The 20,976-nt window shown below is 46.6% G+C and overlaps 1 protein-coding gene across 6 annotated transcripts in view; it reads left to right on the top strand.

Moving 5' to 3' along the window:
- The window catches only part of ARHGAP17 (Rho GTPase activating protein 17), an 89,656-nt gene that overhangs the window by 16,461 nt on the left and 52,219 nt on the right, over window positions 1-20,976 (top strand). For all 6 annotated transcript variants that reach the window (XM_084772339.1, XM_084772335.1, XM_084772333.1 and 3 more), the window contains exon 2: window positions 20,195-20,234. In XM_084772339.1, coding sequence (XP_084628465.1) covers window positions 20,195-20,234 — 40 coding nt within the window. The remainder of the gene's footprint in view (window positions 1-20,194; window positions 20,235-20,976) is intronic.

Raw genomic sequence — 20,976 nt, forward strand, 5'->3', positions numbered from 1 at the left:
CTGACCTGGCATGTCTGTTCCAGAATTTAGAGTCTTTATTACTTTATGTCATAACTAAAGAGAATTTTTGTTTTGTTTTCTCGGAAGTAGGCATTTTGCCTATATGTCTCTTTGACTTTCAATTCTATATGGTAGGTACTCTTCCTAGCTTGCTTTCTTTCTTTTCTTTTCTTTTTTTTTTTTTTTTTGTCTTTTTCGAGACAGAGTTTCTTTGTGTAGCCTTGGCTGTCCTTGATTTATTTTCTAGACTAGGCTGACGTCAAAGTCACAGAAATCCGCCTGCCTCTGCCTTCCTGAGTGCTAGGATTACAGGCATGCGTTGCCGTGCCCAGCTACTTCATTTTCTAATAAGCACAGGCACAGAGATACAAGTAATTTGCTCATGGTTGCCCAGGTGGTGGCTGGATGTGGCTCTAGGCTTAACTCTCGACATATTCCCCCACCATAAAGAGCGAGTACATTCTTGGGTTAGGGGCTTTCCGATGGGTTCCATCTTCAGGGTTCTGGAGGGCTGGTGGGAAGGAGAGCTCCTGCTTAGCATGATCGGGGACCAGCACTGTACTCAAATCTTTGAAGATGCTGTCGTGATTGCAAGAGAAAACTAATGCTGTGTTTGAACAGCACACCGATAACTTTTGCTGGAAAGCTGCATTTTCCCAGTAACCCTGGAGGCCAAGCACTGCCTCCCCCTCCTCCCAGTTTATTAACTGACTATGAATTGATTTTTGTTTGTTTTGTTTTGAGTTTTTGTTTTTGAGATAGTCTCTATGTAGTTCTGGTAGTCCTGGAACTCAGAAAATAGATTATTTTGGCTTCAAACTCACAGAAATCTACCTGCTTCTGCCTCCCCAGTGTTGGGATTAAAGATGTGTAACCACCACCCCCAGCTACAATTTTTTATATATATAATTTTTTTTAGGTGTATGAAGACCACAGTAGCATGTTTTAACTGCACAGTACATTGAAGCTTTATAAGTTCCTCTCGGAAACCCAGTGAGGAGCAGAATGTGGGGTGCTGGGAACATACTAGCTCAGTGGTTCTCCACCTTCATGACGCTGGGGCCTTTTAATACAGTTCCTCGTGTCGTGGTGACCCCAACCATAAAATAATCCTTGTTGCTACTTCATAGCTGTAATTTTGCTACTGTTACGAATAGTAATGTAAATACCTATGCTTTCTGATGGTCTTGGATGACCCGTGAAAAAAAGGGATCATGACCCACAGATTGAGAGAATTACAGCATTAGTTTAAGGTGATTGCCCAAATATGTTTTTTTGTTTGGTTGGTTGTTTTTTGGGTTTTGGTTTTTGGGTTTTGGGTTTTTGAGGGGGTGGGTGGAAGGAGTGGAAGCCATTTAGCAAAAGTTCCATGTGTGCCTATTAAGAGGTGGGTCACTGGACGAGGAAATTGAGTACAGTTTGTTCATTCATTCTTTGTCCAGATCAGGACAGTAGGACATTAGACAAACTTCAGAAATGCCATTATATCCAGCCTTTAATGATAAAGTGGGCATCTGAGCAGAATGCAGAGTTGACAGAAATTAAAGGCCATCCCATTGTTACCTGTTTAGAGGAGGAAGTTGAGTGTGGATGGAAAGTAAAACAAATGTGTATATATTCTCATTTCTTTTTTTTTTAAGATTTATTTATTATGTATGCATCAGATCACATTATAGATGGTTGTGAGCCACCATGTGGTTGCTGGGAATTGAACTCAGGATCTCTGGAAGAGCAGTCAGTGCTCTTAACCACTGAGCCATCTCTCCAGCCTCCCTATATTCTCATTTCTTACATCCAGGGCTCCTGGATTTACACACCTCAATAACCAGAGCCTAACAGTTACCTGGACTAAGACATACTGGTCCTCACACAGGCACATCTCCTCTCTGGCTTGCAGCGCCGAGAGCAGTATGGCCCCCCTCTCCTCCCAGGGATGTTTGGGAATATCTGCGCACATTCTTCATGTGACTAGTGTGGGGGAGGTGAGAATAGAACACATTGTCACTCATTTCTATGTGGGTAGAGGCCAGGATGCTAAGAAATACTCCACAGTGCTCAGGTCAGCCCCCACAGGAAGGAATTACCTAGATCAACATGTCAGGAGTGTCAGGTTGGAGAAACACTAAAATTCTAAAGAGCCTGCTGGCTAGCAGCCCAAGCTTCTCCATCCCAGGACCTTAGAGACCAGAGCAGTTCAAGTCTTGAGACTTGAAACTTGGTAATATTTCAAAAGCTGTCCCATATCGAAAGTCTTCTGGAAAGTGGATAAACTGTTTCATTGCTCCTTACATCTCTACTTGCACAGTGGAACTGAAAGTACTATATCAACAGTGACAGCCTGGGGCAGAAATACCCACTTTAGGAGTGGGGGTGTCTGGGTTCCGCCTGCCTGGAGTTGGCTTGTGTCTTAGGAGCCCTTTGCCATCCTTTCCTAGGACACTCCCCTCCAGAGCAGGTCCCCATTAGTGTGCATGCCCTGGCTTCTCTTCCTCCACCTTTCCCTCCCCACTCTAGGGGTGAGTGGGAGTAGGGTGGGGGCTCCTGGAGATGGCCTTTTGGCCTTTGTCTCTCTAAATGTGACAGTTTCCTCTAGTACTTCAGGATGCTGTTCTGTTGTCCCCAAGTCAGCCATCATCTTTTCTTGGTTCCCTGCATATCCTGTCCCCCTTCTGCCTACTTTTAAATTTTACTCCATGTCTTTGATTTTTAGCAGCATTTTTTATAATACTATTTTCATATATACATGTATATATCTGTTGGATCTTTATGTTAATATCCTTCCTTTATTCTAAAAGGTTGGTCTATGTATACTGGTATGTTTTGTGACCATGTGTGGGTGGGCAGGCCATCAGAAGAGGGCATCAGGTGGTCTCTATCACTTTCCTCCTATCTGTGTGAGGTATGGCTCCCCCTGAACCTGGCCTTGTGTTTCCTCTGCTAGGCTGGAAGTCAGTGAGCCCCATAATGCTCCTTTGCTCCCACACAGAGTTGGGGTTACAAGCTCAAATGAGATACCTAGTCTGTTTTATGGGTGCTAGCATCTGACCTCTGCTCCTCAGGTTGTGCAGCAGATGCTTGTAGCCAGTGTGCGTCTCTCCAGCCTCTCCTCAGTTTATTCTAGAGATTTTGTTGTTGTTGTTGTTTTCGGTTTTAGTTTTGGTTTTTCTAGACCAGGTTTCTCTGTGTAACAGTTCTGGCTGTCCTGGAACTTGCTGTGTAGACCAGGTTGGCCTTGAACTCACGGAGATCCACCTGCCTCTGCCTCCCAAGTGCTGGGATTAAAGGCGTACGCCACCACTGCCTGGCATGTAGTTTCGTTTTGTTTTTCTTTTTCTTTTCTCTCTCTATCTTTTTGAGACAGAGTTTCTCTATGTAGCCTTGGCTGACCTGGACTCTTTGTAGACCAGGCTGGCCTCGAACTCACAGCGATCCACCTGCCCCTGCCTCCTCCTGAGTGCTGGGATAGAAGGTGTGCACCACCACCACCTGGTCCCTGGTTTTTCTGTTTTGTTTGTTGTTTGTTTGTTTTCCCGAGACATGGTTTCTTCGTTGTCCTGGACTCGCTTTGTAGACAGGCTGGCCTTGGAGAGCTCTTGAGTGTTGGCTCTGTGTGTTTCTTCTGTCCCTGTTGCCCTAGTTCCTCATTTATACACTTTGGATTTCATCCTGTAGATCCTGGGCACTTGGTTCTGCTTTTTCTCCCTGTGTCTTAGTTTGGAGAACTCCTGTACATTTCCAGATCCTCATCGGCTCATGTGTTTTGTCCATCTTTGTACTAACCCCCTTTGTGTATTTATCATATTATTTTAAAGTTCCTGCATGATAATTTCAGCCAGTATGTTTGATGTCTCTGAGTCTAGTTCTATTGACTGTCATAACGGCACCTTCTGGTTTTTTATTTTTCCCTGTAGTTGTTTGTGACCAGTTGCCAGCTGTGTATTGTTCAGGTCTTGGCTTTGCTGTTGCTTTGCGTAGTCTCCTCTAGGCAGGTCCTGCGTGTCCTAGGCTTGCTGCCTTTCCCCAGAACTTAGCAGGCCTATGTGCATGCACTGAGTGCTCTGCCCTCCTGCTCTTCTGTAGAAGACTCTGCCTGATAGTCACCGTACAGTTCGGAGCCCCAGGGTCTCAGGTTTCTCAGTGTTCTTCAGCGGGCTCTGCATTCCTGTGCCTCAGTTAGAGGAACTGATGGTCCTCTGTCACACCTACCTCTGCACAGGACAAAGCCAGGGTAGGAGATTTCTCGGGGTTGTCCCGCCTTGCCCTCTGACTGTGGCAGCCCCATATGGTAAGCCTGAATATCACAAGAGAAAGAACAGCTCCACAATTTTGAGTCAAATTTGAAGCAAGTTTTAATTAAATACTGGTTAGGATGATGGGCTCTAACCAGGACTGGTCTGGGGCCCCTAGAAGCCAGAACAAGTCACATTTTGCAGAGGCTTACAGAGGCACACCCTTAAGGCTTCAGGTCCAGTCAGGGGCAAGCATACATCCTGATGCACTTCCTGCCTGCGTACCTCTGGCCTACTTGTGATCAAGTACATCCGGTGCAGTTGGGTCAAACAAACTTGTTTAGGGGAATGAAAACAAAAAACAATAGCCTCTAGCGTTTCGGGACGTATCTGCCCTTGAGCAAGGGGCTTATAGGGTAAAAGCATTTTGTTGTATGGATCTCTTAGGCACAGCAATTAAAACTTAAAACATTACTTTGGCTTTCACACATGAACCTCAGCTTAGGCACTAGCCACGTCACTTGCACTGTCCAACATTCATATTTCCAGCTCTCCCATTAGATTAGGTCTCTGAAGTTACTTCTTTCAGAAAGCCCTTTTGATATCTAGGATCTGTGTTCAGGGTTCCTCCTGTTTTCTGATTTTTCTCTGCAAGTGGTTTTGGATTTTTATTTTTCTGTACAGACAACTGAACCTAGGGTCTTGTATATGCTAGGCAAGTACTCTGCCACTGTGCCACGTCTCCTGTTCTGCAAGTTAGCAGCTTGTCTGTGCCTGGGTGTCTCATCTGTGAATCGATAGGCATAGTAATGGAGTCACTCTCAAAGCTGTCCTGAGGCGCATATTAGATGGCTAGGAGCCAGGGTCTCTGCAGTGATGGCGCCCAGATTCAGAGCCTGCTGCCGAAACCTGGCCCATCACCTCCCAGGGCCTCAGTTTCTTCACCTGCAGGATGAGAATAGTAATATCTTCATTACAGAGTTATTTTGGCCTTAATGGAATTATTTCTGACAGAGCACCTGGGCCGTATGGAACCCACAGTAAGGGATAGCTCAGTAGATAGCTGTGACGGCAGAGAGAGCCCAGGGTGCCATGAGCTTCACTGTTGAGTGTTTGTTTCCTAGAAGAGAATTGCTCGTTTTCCTGGATAGTCCTCACTGTCTGTCAGGACAGGGGCCACATTTCTTACTCATGGCTCATTGAAGGGAACTAACATATTTATTCAGTGGCAGACCCATGAGGGCGCATGACAGCCTCTGTGGTTGAATTCGGTGCCGCTGCACAGCACCACTCAGTTTCCATTAAGTCAGTCTGTGAATCCTTTTGAGAAAAAGCCATGTGTTTGAAATGAGTTTTCCGTTTTGAACGTCTACTGTGTTCTTCATCCACCAAGTGTTCCCTGACCTTTAGAAAAAGTGAGTGAAGGTTTATAGTACCCCACACCCAGAATCCTCCCTGTCGCCCCTCCCGTGCAGCCTCACCCGACTTTCCAAGTGAACAGACTTCCCTTTCATTTTGTGAGCGTGTCCATCTTGGAACCTTCTAGGCTATTTCCAACTTATGGTCATTGTAGAAACCTGGTTGAGCTTGCCTGCCGAGGTGTTTGTGGAGACGGTTTGCATTTTCAAAGCAGGTTTGGGTGGTCTCTTTTTGGCTGTTTAATTGTAGCTTCTTAAAGGTTGTGTGGGAATGATCATGCAAATACAAATAAAATGAGGGCTGAAAGGATGGATGTCTTCTTAGATCATATGATTAGTTTGTGGTACCGTCTGCAGCAGAGTCTGTCATGAAAATAGGAGAAGACCCCAACTTTGTACTTGGTGTGATGATGAGGTTCCTTTCTGAGGCTCAGGCTGGTCACCCGGTGTTGTTCTCTCGGGTGAGTACCTCAGAAAGTATAGATTGGGCTGTAAAGCTTCTTGTCATTTTATTTGTGTTCTCATAAACGATAACATACCAATGTCACCTGTTAAGTTTTTTAACTTTTTTTTGTGTGTGTGGTACTAGGGTAGATATGGTGACATTGTATGTACTAACAAGTGTTCTGTCACTGAGCCACACCACCACCCACCCCCTGCACCTGACCTTTCCGAATGTTAATATCAGCAATCTGGTATTAAATGGGCATCCTAAGTCTCAAGCCTTTTAGTTTAACACCCTCCACTCTGGGCTTTGTGAAGGGTTTCTCTGGTGAGTAGTTTGCAGCCAGTGATTTTTGCCAACTAAATAGCCTGTTGAAATAACTGCTTACCATTGGCCGGGGGTCTGTGCTCTCAACTATGCCTTGGTAACTGAGAGGCCTGAGTTAGTCTCCTGCCTCTGATTGTATAGACCACAGTCAGAATTTTTGTTTTCATTCAAAAGCTTGTCATTGGGACCCTAAATGGCAAAGCTTTTGTAGCCAGGTCCCTGCCCTGCCCTTTGAGTTCAGACACTTCCACAGGCTTTTGTCCGTGCCCTTTCCTAGGCCCATCTGAAGCTGCAGAGATGGCTTCCAAAGCTTGCCCAGACCACACATGGCATCACTCTCCTATGAAGGAGGTTGCTTGTTTACGTTTCAGCCTTTTCCCATGAGCTTCTCAAGGGTGGAGACTGACTCACTTCTGTTTCTTTTCCTCTCTTCCTCAGTTCCTGGCATTCCGTGTACTCCATAAATACTGGGTGAATGAATGGTGATCTAAGATCTGATTGCCTTAGGGCAAGTTCATTCTGAGGTAGGGGCTGGCTCTGGCCCTGGGAGTACTCACATGGGAACCACCTCCTCCAGCTGAGTGTCGCTCTGCAGCTTAAGATGCTGAGCCTTTAACGGAAGGTGCGCTGTAACTCTAATGCTGTGTCTCCATGTCCTGTTTATTTGTACCACTTGCACTCCTGGTGGATCCCATCCCACAGGCACCACTTTGTATCCCTTGAAGGCTTTTCTGACGCTGCCTTCCTTTAGAGTTTGTCTTTTGTTCCTGTGTAAACAGGCCTTCTTCCCAAAAGCAGCTGGAATAGCTTGGTAACTTGGGAAAGGTCATCTTTGAGTAAGACATGGTTTATATCTGAAGACTGCTCAAATTCATTGTACCCCTCTGAACAGCTGACAATCCCATAGGTCATCACTGGACACCAGGGACCATTGTAAATGAGATAAGTAATCAGGAAGACGGTGTTGGGCTTGGAGAGCTGGCTCAGTGGCCAAGAACACTGGCTGCTTTTCCCAGCGCTCACAACATATTTAACTCCACTCCAGAGATCTAGTGCCCAATTCTTGCTCTTCAGGCACTAGACACACACATGATGCATGTATATACATACATGCAGTCAAAACACGCATACACATAAAATAATAATAAGTACATATGAAAAAAGAAAAAGAAAGATTGTGTTTCTAAATAACCCATATGGTGGTATTACGACTACCATTTTACCGAGGGATGGACACGCACACAAAGTTGAGGGTATCTGTCCCCACAGACCTAGTTCCCAGTTCTGTCACACTCTGAAGCCCTCTCTTTCCCTAAAATGAAGCCAGGTGATTTGGTGGAAGGAAAGAAGGCAAGAGAGGAGTTCCAGCCGTGAGTCACACACTTGAAATGTACTCCAGGCAGCACTGAGCCGGGACGAGTGTGCTCTGCCTAGCGTGTGGGAGGCTGTAGCTCTGTACCTGCCAGCTGTTCACTGCAAGGCCCCACTGCTCTGTCCGAGTGACTCTGCTGTCCCCTGAGACTTCCACTACAGTGTCTCTCCGTGCCCGCTGTGCTTGGGGCTCAGCTGTAGAGCTTTTTCTGTAAAGAAAGGAACAGGGGAGGCAAAGGGCTGTAGAGAAGACACCTGATGCTGACCTCTGGCCTCCACACGTGTGCATGTATACATGTGTACATACCACAGACATTTAAAAGGTTGAGTCAGATAGCAACTGCTGCCAATTCCCAGTGGTTCTGTGTTGGGTCCAGGTACGGGGATATTGAGTCATGTTTCCTTTAAGGATAGGGTAATATGTCAGAAGTGTAGTGTGATCTCATCTTTGTGGAACCGTTGTGGAGTGTGCGTCAACATCTAGATGATATGCCTGGTGTGTGATACGGCCTGTTCCTCTGTTGTACAGCATGTAGTGGAGATTAAATCAATCCCAAGAGAAAATGATCAGAGCAGGAGAGTCAGTAAACTTAGATGCACGAGGCTGCTACCATAGGAAAAGAAGAAGTTTTTGGTTTGGTTTGAGGACAGGGTCTCTATTATGTACCGCTGGTTATTATGGAACTCACTCTATAGACCAGGCTGGCCTCGAACTCAGCAATCCACCTGCCTCTCCCTCTGAGTGCTGGGATTAAAGGTGGATGCCACCTTGCCCAGCTTAAGAAGTACATTCTAAAATAACAATAAGACACATTGTGATGACTAGCTGTAATTATCAACGTGACGCAGTCTAGAGTCACCTAGGATGAGAGTCTGAATGAGGGATTGTCTGCACTGGGCTGGCCAGTGAGTGAGTCTGTAGAAGAGTGTCTTACGTGGTGTGGGAAGACCCGGCCAGGTGAAGGCAGCACCATTCCTTTGCCTTGGATTCCCCCCCCAGCAGTGTAAGAGTGGAGAAACAGAGCTGAGGGCAGGCAAGTGAGCGTGTGTGCATCCATGTCTTTCTGCTCTTAGCTGGGAGTGTCCTGTGATTAGCTGCCTTGAGCCCCCCTCTGTCTCAGCGACTGACTGTAACCTGGAATTGTAAGCTGATAGAGACCTCAGACCTCCTCCCCTGGAGTTACTTTTTGTCAGGTTATTTTATCACAGCAACAGAAATGAAACCAGAACAATAGCAAATACATAAAGCGGTGACAGTTGTCTTTATCATTATCACATGCTGTGTGCCCTGGACATAACTGTCTGGGCTCTGTTTTCCTATCATGGACACCAAGGGTATGTTTACAGCAGCATTTCCACAAATAGGTGAGAAATGCACTCACTGTCCTTCAGTGATGGAGAATTTAGCTGCATCTTACAGCATTGCTTACCTGTGCGTGGGGTCGGTCCTTCAGTGATTGCACAGCCACTAGGAGACACTTGTTATGTATGTGCAACTCAATGAGTTCTAGTAAATTTTTCATCACCCCAAGTAAGATCCCTCACTCCCGTTTACAGTGAACCCCGATAACCATTCCGCTCAGCCAACTGCTCATCTGCTTACTGCCCCTGTCAGTGGCCTTTTCTGGCCCGTTTCAAAGTGCCAGGGGTGCTAACAACTCAGGCTAGGAACCACTGCCTTAGTTATTTACTTGTTTTCATCGCTCTTCTCTGGGTCTGGAGTAACTCACTAAAAATAGCAGGCCCCTCCTAGGGCTGCCATTTACATTAGCTGTGTGCCAAAGCTGCTTTGTAAGTTGAATTAGGAACTGAGTGATCTCATCTATAACTTGATTTCTGTGGAAACTCACTTGTCAAAGTCAAGCTGTACCGGCACCGAACTAGCTTAGGGGTGGACAGCCAAGCACTGAAATCTGTGGTCTTTTGGCACCATGCCCGAGCGTGCGTGCGTGCGTGTATGTACATACACATGTGTATGCACATGTGTGTTTGTCTGTCTAGAACCTAGGTTTTTTGGCACCATGCATGCGCGTGCGTGCGTGCATATACATACACATGTGTGTTTGTCTGTCTGTCTAGAACCTAGCGCCCCTCACATCTCTTAAATACCAGGCAATTGCTGAGCTGCTGAGCTCTACCCAGACTGCTGGAGATTTTCTGTGTGGCTTCCAGCTCCTCCTGACCTCTTGTTGCTCTACGTGGCAGTAGACAGGTCCCCTTCCTGTAACCTCCCTCACAGGCCTTGGTGCTCCATGCCTTGTCTGCCTTGCAGTAACATTGTGCGTTTCTTAGCTGTTTATGCATTCAAAAAGAAAATTCTCCATCTGAAACTCTTCTCCAGGTCCAAGCAGGTAACACAGACCACTGAAGTGGGTCCGGTCGTGAGGCACTAGCAGAGTCCTCAGGACACCTCGGAGAGAGCAGCGCAGTGGCTGCTGGCACACAGGTTTTCTTGGACCTTGGCGTAGGCAAGACGTTTAGGTGGAACTTTAAGACTTAGGCCACGTGGTCAGAATAGGCCTGGCAAATAGATTCCATTTCATGTGCCAGAGGGGAAAAGGCCAGCGAGCAAACAGAAAGCTGTGGCCACGCTCACATATGCGAGAGAATGATAAAATGTGATTGTTGGGTTTAGTCATTTGCTGGGATTCAAGGAATAGTCTGAAGAGATTAAGTTGAGACCGATAATTTACTTTTAAAGTAAAAAGTAAATAGATTAGCTCCATCTTAGAGAAGCTGGGCAAGCCCTGTGGTTTGGAATTCAGAGTGCGGAGCTGGTAGCTCCCTTGGCCTGCGCCATTGCTTAAGTGCTTTCCCATGGTCTTTCCCAGGAGAAGCACCTTTTCCTAGTTCATGTCATGCCTGGGAACCCCCTGGCCCCGTATGACCCCTTTAGAGTTCTGTGACCTCAGGACTTCTTAAACTATTCAGTGGAATGTGTAACAAATTGTTTGATGTATAAAGTATGAGAGGGGCCTTTATTTTTAAAAAATCCAATTAAGTGGATTTCAGATTCCTTTTTAGCAGCTCAAGAGGACAGCAGAGCTAGTGAGAGAAAACAGTAAGAACTCAGCCAGGCCTGCAGCTGTTTGTCTGGGTGTTGGGAGCATTTGTAGCAGGCGATGACAATGTCACGCACACTCGAATTTCTAGGGACTGAAATCCATTTCTTACCTGCAAGGCAGGCCTCTGTGATCTCGCTGTGGACACAACCATGATGTGTGCAGTGTCCGTCTGGGGTTCCTTGACCAGCTGTAGCTTCCCTTGTTCTTCACAGATGCGTTACATGTTTCCGGTTAACTAGAATTAAATCAATTTATTAAAAATTATTTCAACCTTCTGTGGTGGGTTGTTGTTGTCACATATCAGAGTAAGTGTACAGCCAGGACTGTGATCTTACACAAGAGTAGCCCGAAGGCCACTGTGTCCTTGTGTCCTCTCAGGGACAGTGGGGTGGCATTAATGTTTGGGGTCAGTTTTGGTGCCCCATCTGTGTGCTTGCTTACCCCCGAGAGCACATCAAGGCCAGAAAGATGAGCTTCTACTCTGAAAAGGATCAATTTGGTGAAGTCCTGGGACATAGTCAAATTCAGCCATGCTGTCTATGGCTGCTTTTGACAGAGCTGAGCGACCAACCATAGCACAGTGTGGTCTGCAAAACTGGAACATTTATTTCTTGGTCTTTCTAGAAGAAAATTAGCTGAACCTTTCCTTATATATAGAGAGATGTGCTCATTTAAGTTCTGTCCTGAGGTTTGTGTATGAATAGAGAACAGAGAGAAGATAGGATGCTGTCTGTGTGAGGGCTGGGGAGAGACACTTCCTCATTCGTTCTGTCACCACTGACTCCAGCCCTGAGACGTGCCTCCACTTCGAAGCTGTATTAGTTTAGCCATCACCAGTCACCGTAGTTGGCACAGATGAGCCCCTGTCATGTGCTTACCGCTGCTGCTTTTACTCTAGGTCTGCTCTTTTCCTCTTACCTTGTCCTGCATCCCCTGACTAGGGAATGGTGCTACCCACAGCGTCTGGATTCTTCTATGTCAAATCAACAGTCAAAACAATCACCCACAGACAGACAGACCCACAAGTCAGCCTGGTCTAGACAATTCTTCCATTAGGTTTTCTTCATCATCAGGTGATGGCAAGGTGAAGTTTAACCCTGACCATCACACACGTTAGGCACACGCTGACATTTGATCGCCCTCCAAGTGCTATAAAACATGATTAGTCTTTGAAAAAAAAAACTATTTAAAAATAACGTAAATTCTCTTTGCTTCTCTGACTGGCTTTGGCTTGCAGATATAGCTTGCTGAACCCTGGGATAAACAACCCGCTATCTAAGGCTGCAGGGTGAGAATTGCTGGGTTTGAATTGGAGCCTCTGCCTCTAATAGTGTGGCCAGAGGCAAGGTACCTACAGAGCCTCACTTTGCCCATCTAGAAATGGAGGTAGCAGTAGCTGATGAAAGAGTTGAGAGACCAGAGGTGAGGCAGCTCATCTGGGCCAGCTTAGCTGTGATGTCTCAGCTAGGAGCGAGAGCTCTTAGAGGTACCCTACAGCCTTGGCAGAACTGTCTGCAGGATGAGGGTCGGTGGCTCTGGAGCTGCCTTCAGTCAAGCAGACGCCACAGAAAGCTGGAGGGCTTGGGAAGCAGTGCCTTGATTCCATAGTGATGGCTGCTGCATTTGAACAGGTGATGGCTCATGTAGGCATTTACAAGCTTAGGCCGTGAAAGCAATGAGGTAAGGCTGGGGGTTCTGATCTGTGCAGATGTTCCTCAGGTGTGTCTGCTGCCTGTTAGACTTGTATAGGTGGGTGTCATATTTGTATGATTTGCATGATTGTGTGAATGTGTCGTTGAAATTAGGTTCCTCAGTCTTAGTACTGTCCGTGTTTAGGACCTGTGCCAGGCAAATGGATACGCCATGTCCTGACTGTTGTACACACTGTAGTCTCCAGAACCTATGCATGCATGACTTTGTAATGGCACAGGGGGTCAAGGCTGTATGTAGATGGGGAGGGGGCAGTTACACTGGGTTTTCAGGTAGACCCACTGTCATCATAAAGTCCGAAACCATGGAAGGAGGGCGCCACTGACAGTCCTTTGTAGGAGGCCGGGCCTGGGAAGACAAGCAGAGTGCACATTGCGTGTTGCTGGCCTGAACAGTACAGGAAAGCGCCAAGGAATGTGGGTGGCTTCCAGAAGCTGGAAGAGGAAGGAAGTGGATTCTCCTCTGAGTGTCCAGAAAAGAGCTTGGCAATGCTGACCCCTGTATTTCTGCCCAGTGAGACCTGCACTGAACTTTTGGCCTCCAGAATTGCAAGATACATTTGCATTGTTTAAGCCACTCTATGGCTACTTTTGTCAGAGCTGAACGACCAACCATAACACAGTGCGGGGTTGGCAGTATACAGGGGTGGCTTTCCCTCCCCTTTGAATATAAAACTTAAAAATCTGTAGTAATATAGGTAGTCTTACTTTTTATTTCTTTTTCTTCTTTTGGTCTGCAGTTGTTTTTCTTTGGCTTACTGAGATGTGATCTCACCTAAGGCCAAGGCTGGCATTAAACTTGCTATTAGCTGAGGATGACCTTGAACTCCTGACTTCCTGTCTCCCCCGGCGAGCACTGGATACAGGCCTGCACTATCATGCTCATTTCTTTCCTCCTTAATTTTTAAACACATTAATTTTGAAAAATAGTGCCCTAGTTGTATTTTAGTTGTTGTGGGTTTTACCGGGAAAGGCGGTCCTCTACTACATGGCCACTTTCCTGCCTACTTCCATCAGAATTCTTTTATTGCCTCTTTTGAAGTAAAAGTTTGTTTTTGGCAGCACCCATGCATCATCGGGGAGGATCTCCTCAGCCCCTGCTGTGTGGCAGGGAAGGTCTGCTCTCCGTGCAGGAGTGATGGCTGCTCTCAGATACTGGAATGCCAGTCTGGTCAACAGCGTCCAGTGGTCAGGAGCGCACAGCTTGCTTTGATGGTGTGGACTTCTGGGTCTCTAGCTACGACCAGGAAGCCCAAGGTTCTCGTAGCAGATGTTCTAGGCAGGTGTTTGCATAGTGGTGAACATCCTGGGAGACAACAGGGCGGTTTACGACAGTGGCCTTTGGTGTGTGGGTGTCATGATGACAGTAGCTTTGCTGGAAATCAGTCCATGATTCCATGTGAGTATTGTCAGAGCAACTACAGGTTTCCCTTTGGCACTGCTGTCCACGGCCCTGAGCATTACAAAGCTGTGGTTTTGTAAGTTGAATGATTCAGTTTGGGAATACTTATGTTTCTTACGTTTTCTCCTTGCCCAGTAAGTGGGCTGAGTGAAACAAGTGGAAGGCTAAATGTTCCCAGACCTCACCCAGGGACAGTAAGCATCCGAAGGGACACACAGCACTGCTCTGAGGCCTTGAGAATTCCAGGGAGAGCTCTTAGGGCTTTGGAAAACTACAGGAAAAGCCTACCTGGGGAGGTGGTAAGTTGGGGTGGATAGCGAGTGGTCAGCACATCAGAGCGCTTGATGAACAAACATGACTTTGGCTTGAATCCCCAGCACCCACCTAAAAGGCTAATTCCTGCATGGGGCTGGAGAGAGTGTAAATGCCAGCCGCCACAACCAATACGGCAACCTCCAGCTTCAGGAAGAGACCGTGTCTCAAGAGAGTGGTAGAGGACACCTGGTGTCCTTCTCTGGCCCATACACAGATGTGTGCACACATGCATATCACACAGACATGTATACACACACAAATAGAAAGAAAGAGAAAGAAAGAAAAAGGAAAGAAAGAAAGAAACCATTCTGTATGGAGTAAACCGTATGTGACTGCTCTGTGAGGTGGCAGTGTGGCCTGCATAGGAAAAAACAAGCCCCAGAGTAACATGGCAAGTGCAAGTTCCTTCCTGAGGGCTATTGTTTTCCCAGTTACAGACAGGAAACTTTGGAGTGTATTTTCAAGCACAGAACACTGGACACAAAGAGGCTCTAACAGTACAGAGTTGAAGTCTGCAGCAAGATGTCTGGCTCAGAACTCCCGCTTAGCACACGTTTTGTGCACTTTGCTTGTTTTGTACAGGTGTTTTCTATTCCCACCTTTAGATGTCTAGCTCGATCCATTGTTCACAATCTTTGTTGTAACAAGGTAGAAATGAAGACAAACAGAGTTAACACAATCCACATTTACCCTGTGGAAAAGCACTGTAGTCAGTAAATACAATACATCTTAGGAAATCCAGCAAGTCTTCATAGTGGATTTGCATCCTTACTGAGTATGGGCCTTAACCAGTATTTTGAATAATTGGCAGCCTTTTCCCTGGTGAGAATTTTACACCTCTGGTAAAGATGAATTCCTTAAAAATAGTTACTAAAACTAGAAAGGACTGTTAGGAAATAAGACGGGTCCATGAAGAAGGGGGATCTACGTTGGGGTGGCAGAAGTAAAATGTGAGCATCTTCTACACGTTTGATGATGTCACTAACATACACAAATGAAAAACAGTTGCGCATAGGGAGTCTCGGAGTGTCACACTGGAGAGGGCAGACGGGGTCACTGTCACCACATTTGGTGCTTGGGACAGTTGCAATGCTCAGCAGAGGTAGAGCTGGCATAGGCCAGCAGAGACTGTGTGGAGAGAGCCGTTCACTTGCCAGTCACGTTCCACAGTCGGGACTTAGCAATTTAAAATGGTGTTTCCTAATTTCTAGAACATTTTTAATAATTTCAGTGAACCCTAGTACCTGATTAAGATCTACAGTCATTTATTTTCTAAAAGCAATTTTGTGACTGTAATAAGAAGCATCCACAAAGGCAAAATCAGGCAGATTCTTTGTTTTGAGGCAGAGTTTCTCTGTGTGACATGCCCTGGTTGTCCTGGAACTCACTCTGTAAACCAGCTGGCCTCAAACTCACAGAGATCCACCTGCCTCTGCCTCCCGAGTGCTGGGTGGAATTAAAGGCATGTGCCACCACATTTCAGTGGCAGATTTTTAAACAATATGTTTGTTGTTAAGAGTTTAACATAATACAGTCATTGTATTTCTTGGCTTCTAGTAGTACCTTTACAGATCAAGTGTCTCTAAATTCAGTGACTTATTTTTAAATTATTTTTATTTTATGGGTGTGAGTGGTTTTGCCTGTATGTATATCTGTGTGTCATGTGCATGCCTGGTGCCTGAGGAGGTCAGAATTGAATATGGAATCCCCTGGAATTGACATTTAGATGGTTATGTAGGCGCTGGGAATTGAACTCAGGCCTCTGGCAGAACAGCCAGTTCTTAAACTCTGTGCCATCTCTGCAGCCCCATCTCTAAACTTAAAGCAAATGATCCAGTTAATTTGGGGAAGATACTAATGTTGCAGATTTCCTTTCTACTTTAGGTAATTTGAGGCTTTGAGTATTTTGCTACTCTGTTAATTTCCGAAGATATTGATAGCTTCCCCCATTGCCTTATAACCATATAAAGCTCACTGTATAAAATGCTGGTGTGTGAGCTGTTGAGGCGGCTCAGTCTTTAAAGCATTTGCTGGGCAAGCACAAGAATCTAAGTGTGGTTTCCTCAGCCCCCGTATGGAAAGAGCCAAGCGAGGTGCGGAGTGCTGGCCAGCCAGTCTGGCAGAGCTGGAGAGCTCCAACCCCAGAAAATAAGGTGGAGGTCAAAGACGACACCCGACTTCTACTTCTGCCCCCTCTAATTGCAAAGCCCTGAATCTGATCCCCAACACACATGCGCCTGTGCACACACAGAGTGGGAGGGAGGGAGTTATAATTCAAGACAGGGTTTCTCTGTGTATCCTTGACTGTCCCAGACTAGCTTTGTAGACCAGGCTCGCCTCGAACTCAGTGATCCACTTGCCTCTGTCTCCCTGAGTGCTGAGATTATAGGTGTGCACCATTGCGCCCATCTTCCCTCTATTTTTCTAGAGAGCCTCTAGCCCAGAAGCAGCTAGTAAGGAATTACAGACATTTTTTTTCCTGACAGCTACTTATATCTCTGTTTATAAACAATATGTGTGAACAGTATGTCTTTCATTAGAGGACTCATGTAGAGCCTCTCTCTGCTCTCCTCCGTCATCCTTCCAATACAGCAATGTATAATTTTTGGCTATATTACTATTTGATAATTAAGTTATTAGGACTAATTATTAGCACCTCAATATAGTAGTGTATTATGTTTGTCTATGGACTTTTAGTTTTTAAGGTTTTTAAAAAAGTTATTATTTGTTTTGTGTTTATAGTTCCTTAATTTTGTTTGTGGTCATTATATTTCTGTGCTTACAAATTTAAAAATCTTAAACCTAGATCTCCAAAATTTTTAAAAAGCTAGTATGATAGTATACCTCCATAGTACAGTGCTTGGGAGGTGGAGACAGAGACAGAAGTTCAATGAGGCCAGCCTGGGCTACTGAGATTCTGTATCAAAAACAACCCCCCCACCCCCCCACCCCCCCACCCCCAGTTTCAATCAATCAAAAATTTAAAAAGCAATAATTTGAATTGTTTGTGGTAGTTCTGTTGCATTTGTTTTTCTGGTTTTGCCCTTTCAGTCCTAGGGGTTGAACCTAGGGCCTTGGACATGCCAAGCTTTATTTCTGAGCTGTATTCCAGCCCTTATATTCTATTTCTAGTCACCCATAGGAGGTCAGCTGGTTCTCTTGGATCAGCTAACCGTCCCTCTGAGCTGCTGGTAGCACCCACAGTGGGTTGTAGAGCACATTTCCCTCTGCTTTTCTATGCGGTGTTCCGTGTTGTAAGACGACAGATTTGCTCTTCAATTTATTCTCTTCTTTCAGATTTGTGAGAATGTTTAGGAAGCCTTGGGACTAAGCTTCTGTGTTAAAGGGCTTCAGATGGAAGCTTACAAGGCTCTGTGCTGAGTGCTGGGTCCTGGCTAGGAAGGAAAAAGAAACGCTTATGCAATCCTGGACGGCCTTTTACTAGAGGAGGGATGTGGCTGTTGGTGGGAGCTGATGGAGGGATCTGGGTCCCGTACATGATAGGGGGGTCTCGTGCCAGGTGCTTGCCCTCAAGAGGAACCTCAGGCCTCCTGGAGTGTGGGTTTCATTAGCAGGGCCTGCCACACTTCCCTGCCTGGCAAGGTGACCAGTGTTGGCGTTTCAGTGTCCATGCCATCAAGCCAAGGCTAAGAGGGCTCGTGTCGCCTGCTGCAGTCCAGAGCTCCTCTGTGCTTACTGAGGCCTTGGCCCTCTCCAGCTTCTGCTCCTCTGATCTGGGGAAGCATTTGACTCAAGGCAGAGTTGTATTGACCTGCAGAAGCTGGTAAGGGAGCCACTCCTCCAGGCAGCTCTAGGTTAACTGGGACACTGTGACTCCTGGTGCTGGCATATTGTGTAGCATGTCCGTTTTGGTAAGCATGCCACTGCCCTAAGTGTTGGCTGGAGGGGCTGATACTCCGCCCCCCCCCCCTCACTCACTCACAGCTGCTCTGAGTGAGCTATGGTTTCAGGTCATGCTAAAGGGTCCTCTCACTTTTTGGCTAAAGAGCTCTTTTCTTATGTTGGTTCAGGGCTAAGATTGTGCAGCCCTATATTCTCCCATAGGATTAGTGTTGTTGTTGTTGGTGGTGGTGGTGATGGTTTTGCTTTGTTTTGTTTTGTTTTGTTTTTTCAAGACAGGGTTTCTCTTTGTAGCTCTGGCTATTCTGGAACTTGCTCTGTACATCAGGCTGGCCTCGAACTTAAGAGATGTGTCTATCTCTGCCTCGCAAGTGCTAGGATTAAAGGCATGCGCCACTACTACCTGGCTATCATAGAATGTTAAAAAGTCTTTTCTGCTAGATGTGTAGCTCGTACCTTTGGCCCCAGTATTTGGGAGGCAGAGGCAGGCGGATCTCTAAAGTTGAGGCCAGCCAGATGAACATAGTGAGTCCTAGGCCAGGGCAGTGTTCTACGGTGTGACCCTGTCTTGAACGTCAGGGAGGACCTCAGGTTTCTAGTTCATTTGGGCCTCTCCTGATTCCCCGAACTATTCAGACTTTTCCTTTTCCTCAAAACTCTCCTTGTTGTTTTTAATGGATATTTCATAGGTATTGCAAACAACTTCTCAAGTCACTAGTTGAACCACAAATCCAAAAAGAACCACCTTTGATTCTAGAAATGGTGGGTTTTATATGTCTGTAAGCAGCCCTATGAGCTGTAGAGAAAGTATCCTCCGCCTGTGACAGTTCTTAGCACTTAGGATAGGGCGGCTGGTGAGCTGGCTCCGTGGGTAGCGTGCTTGCCATGAGCGAGATTGTGAGGACCAGACCGCAGGTGCTAGCACTCAGGTGAAAAAGCTGGGGACTGTGAGCCTGACATGGCGTTCTCAGGATAAGCTGGCCTGCCAGATTAGCCGGATCGGTAAGCTCTGGATTCAAGTGGAGTCGCTGCTTCAGAGTATAAGATGGAGAGCAATTGAGGAAGACACCAGGCTTTTACATTTCATACCTACACACATGCATGTGCACCTGTGCACACATGCGCTTCCACACACTTGGGAACATGTTTACACACACCACGAGTGCACACAGACACGTCAAACAAATAAGGAGGAAAGGTTTATTTTGGCTCCTGGCTCTGGAGGTTTTGGTCCACAGTTGCCTAGCTTTGTTGCTTTGGGCCTGTAGAACAGTGTTTCCTGGGAAAACAAGCGAGGCCTGGTCACTTCCTGGGGGAGACAGGAAAGGCCTGGATCCCCACATCTTATTCAAGGGTGTGCGCAGTGACCTCACCTCTCCAACTAGGCCTGATGTACTAAAGGGTCACCTTCCTAATAATGACAACCACCCTTTAGCAACTGGGTCTCTGCGCAGTTTTCTTCAGCTTTGAACTCCAGCAGTCTAGATAGCTGGTAGCTGGCCACATCGTTCAGAGAATCTAGGAGTTGTTTTAAGCACTGCAAAGACAAAGCTGGGAAATACCTTTCTTTCCATTTGAAATTAAAGAAAGGAATGTTTGATAGTGTGGTGTCTGATGTCTACGTTTTGCAGATTTAGGACCAACTTTTCTCAGTCGGGCTGGCTGTAAAAACTTACATATGACCATTTTAGTACCTGAAGTTAAGCCTTCAGAAGGGAGTTGTTCTCAAAGCTCAGCCCGAGTGGCCCTTCTGTAATGCAGGATGGTACTCCAGACACACGGGGTCAGTCTAGAGTGCTGTGTACCCAACCTTGGAGAACGGCCGAGAATAAGCCTCCACAGCATGCTCTAGGCCAACGGCCACTGCCCCACACCGTGGGGTCTTGTGTTGCTGTTCAGTCTTTCTGTTTGTTTTCCTTTAGTTTTGCTGAAGTTGGCCTCTCATGTACATTTCCTCCTGACTGTTTTGTTAGAAATCCTCAGTTAAGCATTTTTAAGTTTCACAGTTTACTTTTCCTACACTTCTAATTCTGAACCTCATTTTCCCTACAGAGCTGAGAAAACAGAAGTCCTCAGTGAAGATCTGCTACAGGTAACAAAATACATTCCCCCTCCCACCCACCCAGGGATCCTGTCCCAGGCTGCATGCAGGCTGGGCGAGTGCTCTAGCAGACCTGTGCCACCAGCCACTTCTTACTATTTATTTTGAGACAGGGCCCTGTTGCATTTCCCAGGCTAGCCTCAAACTCACTCTGTAGCCTTTCCAAGCCTCCCATGAGCTAGAATTGCAAGTCTGTGCCCCCAGTTGTCTAAAACAGTCTCTTTAAAGACACGGAATGAAAACAAGTAATAAATCTGGTGTGGCAGTACCACTCTGGTAAAGCACCTCCCTACCATGCATAAGCCCTGGGCTCAGACCCCAACAAGGGCAACAGTAGAAGGGACAGGCGCTGGGGTGAAACAGACATGGTGAGACTTGGAGCTTGCGAGGTCGTTCACTTCCTCTTTCCTGGGCGGAACAGAAGAACTGAATTAGCATGGGCTTTGGAGGGAAAGAGAAGCATGAGATGGGATGGCGGGAGGAAGGAGATCTGAAACCTTCTGTCGTGTTAGTGGGGTTCAGAGGGGCAGGTCCTGCTCGCAAGGGCCAGTGTTGGGGTGGGGTGGGGTCTGCTGAGTCCCCTGGCACAGTGGCCTGGTCCCGGGGCCTGGCCAGGATTGCGCTCTGATCCACTGCTGGGATGTTGCTCCTTTTGGGACAGGCCCTGCCCGATGCTTAGATGCCCCAGTGGCTCCAACCTAGAGCTCTGTCGTCTCTCTCTTGCTCACGCACT

Source organism: Acomys minous (assembly GCF_964271855.1).
Source record: "Acomys minous genome assembly, chromosome: 2".
Lineage (NCBI taxonomy): Eukaryota > Metazoa > Chordata > Mammalia > Rodentia > Muridae > Acomys > Acomys minous.